At 34.8% G+C, this 8,153-nt stretch overlaps 2 protein-coding genes across 4 annotated transcripts; one reads left to right on the top strand and one right to left on the bottom strand.

The window, feature by feature from the left end:
• The first annotated feature begins 1,602 nt into the window (after positions 1-1,602).
• On the top strand, positions 1,603-3,179 carry LOC144567446 (B3 domain-containing protein Os03g0620400-like). 3 transcript variants are annotated; one of them, XM_078317586.1, is made up of 3 exons: positions 1,603-2,074; positions 2,394-2,611; positions 2,895-3,179. In XM_078317586.1, the coding sequence occupies exons 1-3, from the start codon at positions 1,621-1,623 to the stop codon at positions 2,931-2,933; spliced, it is 711 nt and encodes a 236-aa protein (XP_078173712.1). In that variant the 5' UTR covers positions 1,603-1,620; the 3' UTR covers positions 2,934-3,179. The 3 variants fall into 3 exon arrangements, with proteins under 3 accessions (XP_078173712.1, XP_078173711.1, XP_078173710.1); XM_078317585.1 differs by having other exon boundaries at positions 2,835-3,179; XM_078317584.1 differs by lacking the exon at positions 2,895-3,179 and having other exon boundaries at positions 2,394-2,828.
• Positions 3,180-5,500: 2,321 nt separating this feature from the next.
• LOC144567878 (uncharacterized) lies at positions 5,501-7,894 on the bottom strand. Its single transcript, XM_078318083.1, has 2 exons — positions 7,681-7,894; positions 5,501-6,542 (listed from the first exon to the last, which is right to left on the bottom strand). The coding sequence occupies exons 1-2, from the start codon at positions 7,756-7,758 to the stop codon at positions 6,240-6,242; spliced, it is 381 nt and encodes a 126-aa protein (XP_078174209.1). The 5' UTR covers positions 7,759-7,894; the 3' UTR covers positions 5,501-6,239.
• Positions 7,895-8,153: the final 259 nt, after the last annotated feature.

The following is an 8,153-nucleotide window of genomic DNA, read 5'->3' as shown; positions in this document are numbered from 1 at the left end:
GTTATGGAATTTGGTTATACATATTACTATATATAGTCCGAATATTTTTAGCATAGCTACTAGATATGTCGTATAACTGATGTTTTTCTTTTTGCTGGTGGAATACATTGATGTTTGTAATATATGTGCTCCGCTTTGAGTTGTAATGAAAAGAATTAAAAAATATTTTCTTTTCCTTTTATTTTGAGTCTCTCAGTTTTGCAAGATTAAGTATTATTTTGCCTTGTTATGAACGAGAGAATATTCCAATTTCAACTATGGAGCAGGGTACTTGAAACTTGAAAGTGCCTTCCGACCTCTTTACAGTTTACATAACGATCGATGCTTAACATTCCACGCATGGATGCGCACCACTAGGATTCGTCCAGAGTCCAGAGTCCAGACCTAGTATAGTATGCATGCTACACATACTAGGAGTCTAGGGGGGCCACGAGCTGTGGATCCAGTTCGTAATCGGCTTGTTTAGCCCTAGCTAGCGACTTGGAATTAGAGGTTCGAGTCGAAAGTTCAGCTTAATTGTAATCATCACGAGTCACTTAGCAATCCCCTGATTAATATTTTGGTCCAATAATTAAAAAGAAAGCTCCATTCGAGATCAAGCGTTTATTCTCTCCATTTCGTGTTCAAAGTTCATCAATATTTTAATGCCTTGCAATCTAAAGATTGTGCTATACTCTCTCTGTCAAGTTTAGTTATTTTTGAAGAATTAAAAATGTTATAAATATACTGTTTGGTCTCATAAAATGATTTTGTATTACTTTCGTACAGCTTGAATATAATTTAATCTTCTATTAAAAACTGAATATATAAATAATTATAAATTTCAAGTAAACTGAGAATAACAAATTCTAGGTTAATTGATGTTTCTTTATGTTTCATGGTTGACAATTTATTATGAGAGATACATATCTCAATTATTTTTCTAAATATTTTTTATCCTCATTTGCATTAACTAGAGCCATAATTGTTCTAACTTCTAACGCCGTGACATTTAATTTCTTTTCTGATTCAAGCTTCATGAATTAATTTCTACAACAACTATACATTATCCCATTTAGTGAATTCTTAATTTCTTGGAAATCACCCTTTGTGTTTCTCTGTTTCAACCTTTCTGACTCAACTCGTATAATTACTAGCTAGTCACAGACGGATGGGCCCTCAAATAATAGTAACTCACCACAGGAAGGTTATTATAGGATACGGAACAGAGGAAAAAGTAAAAAAAAAAAAAAAAAACTGTGGTTCAGTGGCTGTCAACTCTTGATTTGACTGTAGAGAATCAATGCGGAAGTTGAAACGGTGGCAAAATTGTAAACAATAATGAATCAATTTGATGTATATGTAGAGATTTGGAGATTTGGCGGTGAAGAGAGAGACATCAGTACACACAAAAGAGAGAGATCATGAAAGGAAGTGGTGTATTGGGTCTAAGAATGAATAATTTTTATGTGGAGATAAATTCTTCCTTGATGCATACAATGGCAAGTTATACTGCATATCATTGTTATTTCTATTTTCATTTCCTCAAAAGTTTTTCTTCTTCTTACTTAGTTGCCATTGACAAATGCTCTGTTTTTTCTCCTTGATTGCATGCAGAATATTCCAAGCAAGTTTGCAAATATGTTCCTAGGATCCATGATCGGCAACGTTGAACTGGAAGGTCCAAGTGGATATACTTGGCCTGTGAAAATTGTGTGGTCTGATTCTGATAACACATTTGCTCTGAAATCTGGTTGGAAAGAATTTGTAACTGCTAATAAAATATATGAAAATGATATTTTAGTATTTACATACAAAGATAATTCCTCCTTTAAAGTGCTAATCTTTGATCGGAGTGGATGCGAAAAAGTCGCTCCTTTCTTTGCAAAAAATATGAACACGAAGCCGGAGTCAGAGAAGTTGAATGACAGTCCGAGTCGAGCAAGTGGTGCACCTTACCGTGAGGTTAAGATAGAGATCATATCTCTAACCTCTGGTAGTAGTGACACTGATGAATCTTCTCGTGAGATTTCAACTCGTGACCCTCGAGCATGCATGACTGGAGAAAGGATTTGTGGTAAGAGGAAACAAAAAGGTAGATATATATCTTGTTCGTTATTAGTTATTTTTCAACTTTTAATCTTATATGCATCAATGGTTTTATTTTGTAAATTTTGAAGATGGCAAGTAGCTAGCTGTGTTCTCCAAGCTTCTAAACTGCATCAGCAAGTGACAAAACTCTATATTTCGAATTAACTAATTTTGAAATTAAATTCACTTGTTCTTGATTGAAATAGTATATGAGCTGAAATGCTGCAAGATTCTGCAATTTGAATCCTATAATTGTTTTTCCCCCAATTCTGAAAGAAAACAAGAGAAATGAACTAATAATGCCGTTTAATTTCTTGTTCCAGATTTTGTACAAGAATCAACCGAGAGTGAGAGTAATGCAGGAAAGGATTATAGAGCTATGAAAGCTTCCAGGCTATATGTTGTACCCCTCAGGACCCATCTGACACAAGCTCAAGAGGAAATTGCTAACAGGATGGCCCGAAAAACACAAAAGGATAGTCAGTTGCTTGTCAAAATCTTGTCTGCATCCGATACTCCTTCAAGCAGGGATTGTACACTGGTACGTAATCATTTTTTTCTATGGTCACAGTTAATAAAAATTTCATTGCTGGAAGCAAGACAAATTACATAATGGAAAATATAAATATCTACCACATATGCAATCAATCTTTCTATCTTATTGTACGATGTTTCTACTATGTACCAGAGGTTACCCAATGGTTTTGCGTGCGACATTCTTAAGAGCAATAAGAAGAAGATAATGCTGTTACCTTCCGATTTAGATAAGAGAGGCAAGACATGTACTGCAAACTTCTACAAGAATAGAAGTGGCAAATGCATAGGTTATGGTTGGCGTAAATTTGTATGCAGAAATGGACTAAAGCAAGGGGATCTTTGCCTTTTTGAATTAAGAAAGCAAGAAAAAGGAGGAATTCTGACCATGGTAGTTCATTTCAATAGGGGGAGTAGCTAAAATATATTTCTAGAGATTTCATTTTGTATGCAAAGTACACCCTGCCCTCATTTGCAATGAAATTATTGCTTGTTAATTACTTCTAAAAGTAGCAAATCAGGTGTAATTTGCAAAGGTCTCAATGCTAAATATATGCATCTGGCAGGCTAACTCATGTGTTGTACAAATGTGTTGGTAATTCATATGCTTTTGTATTATATTTGAAAACTAATTTGTTGTAATTGTCAGATAAAAAAACTAGATATGGTGGTATACGGTGTTTATTGCATAGTTGACATACCAGTTCACTGTTGGTAGTTATTAAAAGCAGAAGGATCAATTTGGCAATAATGAAAGAAAAGGAAAAAGAGATGTTGTGCCTAGAATAAAATCTTTCTTCCCCGAAGAAGTGTGGGGTTTTCTTTGATTTCGAACCCAGTAAAGGATGATTATGTAATTTCAAAACCAGTAAAGGCCACAGCACCCTAATTCATTTTTTGGGGTTTCTGTGATCTGGTTCTTTCCTTGCTGATTCTGGTAAATCCAGTAAAAGCTAAGAAAGATTTCTGATTGATTTATTTCTTGAATTTAGTGTTGTTGTTTAGTACAATACTGATCTTTGATTTATTTCTCACTGGTACTATGGCTGAATGCATTGCCCTGAACCCTTGGTACTAGTCTGTTCCCGCAATGAAGTACTTGTTGGATCTGATTTGCTATTTGATAGTATTTGATTTTTCTTGTTAGCTGTTCTTTCTCTTTTTTAAACATGACCGGAATGATATGTCTAGTGATAATCCAAATGATAAATTAAATTCATAAATTGGAGTACCTTCTTGACAGGGCTATCAGATTTCAGAACCACTTGATTATCACTTTTCCCCAGAGTTAAGTTTCATAAATATAATAATGATTAAAGTTCATAATTATTGACTAATAATAATCTATTTGATTTAAATGCTTCCTAGATCCTCCCGGATCTCAGACGTTCAACCGTATTGCATTTCCTTTTGTGTTGCATTTTGTCTTATTTATGTTTAGCTGCTTGAGTAACAGTGTAATTTAATGCTGGTTTTCTGGACTTAAAAGGTATCAGTAGCAGACTTAATGTAACCTTTGATATCTCTTAATGGAAAAATTAAAATCTTTGCTTGCCAGTTTTTGGCATTTTTGAAATAGAAGCTCATTTAAGGCAATTGACATCTCAGGTTTTCGACACATTTGTTAGATACCTTATTGTACTTTTGCATTATCCTAATTATAAACTGGACGTTAGCAGGAGACAAATTTGTTAGCAAATCTTAATTTAGATATGCTTTCTATTGTTAGTATAATTTAATGGAGGTATTGCTGCCGAACAAATGTGTTCTTGCCCTGCAAGAACAATATTCCTGACTGCTCAGAGTAACTTCATAATTCATAAATGATTTTTGACTGAATTTTCCGAGTATTTTTAGGTCTCATTGATGTGATAACTTTTTTTAATCTAAATTTGCAGGAGACGACCATATTTCTACAAGCCCATACTGTTTTATTGGGTTTTGTACAAAGTCATATTTGAACATGAATTAGAGATGCACCGGTATTCCTCTACAATTTGCATTTTGTCTGTAAACCAAGAATAATTTTGTTTAGTGGGTCCTTCTATAAAAAAAAAAAAAAAAGGATTACCACCGTGAACTTCTAGCATGATAGTGTGGATTTTGGCTTTTTTTTCTTATCCATATTCCGAATTTACACCAACCTGGCTTAGCTTCCCAGGTTTATTTGGTTGAATTTGCACATAAATGTTGCCATTGCCCACCACTGCTGAATTGCTTCTTGACATACTACTACTTGAGAGTTGAAGACCGAGGCGACTTTGTATAGTAAGGGTAATAGAAGAATATACGGCTGAGATATCAAGCCTAAGAGAGTAGAGGCTCTACCAATCTTACTGAACTGCCTCTATTACAGCGGCGAGAGAAAGAGGAAGTTTCATGTATACCCCTCAAAAACCTCAAAATTACGTATTTGCTACTCTAAAATTCACAATATCATATTTACAAACTCTCAAGCTTGCACAAATTCCACCAGCCAAAAAAAAATTAAACAACAGTTATATGACATATCTAGTAGACAAGAAAGAAAATATTCTGACTATATTAATATGTATAACCAAATTCCATAAGATCTCCAGGCATCTACGTGCACTAACATGAGTAAAGCTAATATACACTTAAGTGTACCGTACTCTTAAGTTTAGGCCGTTCGATTTCTTTAAAAGTCGTGCAGATTCTTTAAAAGTCGTGAAAGCACGACTTTTAAAGAAATCAAACGGCCTAAACTTAAGAGTACGGTACTTACGTGTATATTAGCTTTACTCCACTAACATTCTATATTTCTTCATATGCGTACATGAAACCTTAATTAGGTATGGTAAGAGAAAAAACGATAGGAAGAAGTTTTGCATTATTCATTCATTGTATTGATTTGATTACAGATATGTGTGTGTATATAGAAAGCTAAGAAGAGAATTAACCCTACATTTACATGTAACTACAGTGGAGTAAAATGTATGAGGTGTCCAGACAGATCATAATTCTCTGTCAAAGACTTTGGAGAAGCATCTATGTAATTATCACCATTTCATCAAAAACCCTAACCCGAATATCTCCTGTGTGTTTTTAATGGTACTACTTAATTCAAGAGTCAAATCATCCCCAATACCACTCTCATGAACAGTAGAATTGCTATTAAGGTCACATCTCTTAAGCTGAATTGTGAATTGCTCGGTATTGAGATTCAACATCTCCCCAATTCGAACAGCAACATCAGAAAGTTTCTCATACGCATCTACAATCATCGTAACGTTCGCCTCATCACGGAACATGACAAAGATCCGCATCATAGACGTCTTGACATTGAGCACATCACCATCATGTATCATGTACTGACGCAATGTTTTCTCGTCACGCAACTCTGGACCAGATTCAGAATGGAAGAGTCTGAGTCGACCGTCGAGACCAATGATGTACTTTTCAGCTCAGCTATGGTGTACCAGTCCTGTACCTCGAGTTTTATGGCTGAACTCTGAATTAAATTCACAGTAACATGCAGAGTAGTACTAGGTCGGGTCAACATCTGAAGCACAGCATTGTCGTGTACACCACATGATGCAAGTGTTTGGTCCTCGTCAAGTATTTTACCAGAAAAGATGAGACTAATTTGTTGATCAGAAGTAAACCGCACTTTATCATGTATCATAGCCTTTATTTGATACGGTGTCCGAGGTCTTCACATCGAGTGAAAAAGAGAATGTGAGGGCCTTGATTGAAATTGTTATACCATCTTTGATATCCAAGTCGATGCATGAGTTTGTGGGTATATTATAGTAGTCTAGGGTTTGGGTGCCTTCAAGGTGAGTCTGACCAAAAAACAGACTTTGCTTGCTCAATGTAACAATCCCCTCTATGTCTTGCACCTTGGTTTTGATTGCATCAATGGCATCGGTGTTTGTTACATCAATGGCTATAGTTTTTGTCATCTTCACAAAGATCTACAGAATGAAAGTTATTCATAATCTCAGAACATTGGAAAAAAAAAGTTGAGGTACGTTGTTCTTAGTAAATTGTGGTGGTTTCTTACAAGTTCAGTTTGAATAAAAATATGAACTGCTAATAAAGCATAGATAGTTTCGGAGTGAAAAATATGATAACATATTAATTCAACAGCCAATGGTATTGAGATATTCATACTTTTTTTTTTAACATCAATCAGATGAGTGACACTGGAACAACATTATTGGGTTTGGTACATCTGCCTTATAATATATCCATTATGTCTATTTGAGATAATAACAAGTACAATTCAATACAGATTATATAACAAAAAAATAGTGACAGCGTGTAATTACACAAGAATGAGAAATAATTAAGATTTATTCATATATCAATAAAGAACAATGAATGATTTATATAGCTTAAGTTGGTCAATCATAATTACTTAGTAAGTCTCTTTCCATTTCAAAAGTAACAGTCCATTAACCATAGTCTTTTTTGGTTGGAGAAAACGATCTCTAAATAGCTGCTGGAAAAGTTTCTAAAATTTTCTATATTAATCTTGCTAAAAAGAACTCCTTTCCAAAAAGAAGAGTCGTAAAATTCTTTTAATTGGTACTCAGGATATAGGAGTTTCTTAATAAAACAGAGATAAACATGCTTTAAATAATGTTCATGGATTTTGATCTCATCATGTGGTCCACCATGGATAACTAATTGGTGCTACTTTGATCAGATGGTTAACGAGGCCCTCACAAGATATATTTCTTACTCCAAGATACAGTGATAACAAAATAATAAGAGTACTTTAAACAATTACAAAAATCTAGTATTGTAAACAATTTCAACAAGTCATCTTTCAATGTCTTGATTCTCATGAAACAAAGTAAAAAATGCTTGATTTTCTATGTGCTTGTAGAGGGAGCAATGTAGATTAATCTAATATTTTATTGTGTCAATTGTGTCTTGAAGTTTTCTGTTAAGAAAATTTTAAAAAGTATAAATTATCAAGAATGGAAAACTTGAACCGTCCTCAAATAATGAATAAGTGAAGCAGTAAACTAAAAATTCAAGGAGAAAAATAGGTGGATATATAATAGCAGCTTAAATTAAATAGGAAAAAAGAAAAAGACGAACCTTCTCCGACTGTTTCTGGCGCTCGTCCTTACTATCCTTTCTTTGCAGATCCTTCTCTGACTGATCCCCAAACTTCATTTTCTAGTGCTTGTCGCTGTTTTCCTCTCTTGGCAGAACCTTCTCGGACTCCATTTTCCCGCTCGTCGAGTCGTCATCGCTTCCTTTTCTTGGCAGAACCCGAGGCGACACTGACAATCTTTTGAGAAAGAATTTTCGAATCACCAAAGTAAGGAATCCGTATCCTCTGTAGTACTGTAGAGGATCACCTAACTTTACGGTTTGAGATTCGGGGATGAGCGCACAGGCACAGCCACACAGCATCAAATGAGTGAGTATCCTCTGAGATATCTCATATTTTACATGACCGACGTGTCCGGTGTCTATTCGGGGATGGCCCAGGGGCAGTATTACAGAAGCTTTTAGATTCGTGGTTAACGTATTTCAACGGTTGAGATTTTCTAAAAAGTAACGCA

The sequence above is a fragment of the Carex rostrata genome, chromosome 16, assembly GCF_964058835.1.
Source record: "Carex rostrata chromosome 16, lpCarRost1.2, whole genome shotgun sequence".
NCBI lineage: Eukaryota > Viridiplantae > Streptophyta > Magnoliopsida > Poales > Cyperaceae > Carex > Carex rostrata.
This window is presented reverse-complemented; position numbering and strand designations above follow the sequence as displayed.

Coding starts and splice junctions, on each gene's coding strand:
- LOC144567446 (XM_078317584.1), top strand. CDS start 1,621: ATGTTCCTAGGATCCATGATCGGCAACGTTGAACTGGAAGGTCCAAGT. Junction 2,075..2,393: donor TGGTAAGAGGAAACAAAAAG/GTAGATATATAT, acceptor TTCTTGTTCCAG/ATTTTGTACAAGAATCAACC.
- LOC144567878 (XM_078318083.1), bottom strand. CDS start 7,758: ATGAAGTTTGGGGATCAGTCAGAGAAGGATCTGCAAAGAAAGGATAGT. Junction 6,543..7,680: donor GCCAGAAACAGTCGGAGAAG/GTTCGTCTTTTT, acceptor TTCATTCTGTAG/ATCTTTGTGAAGATGACAAA.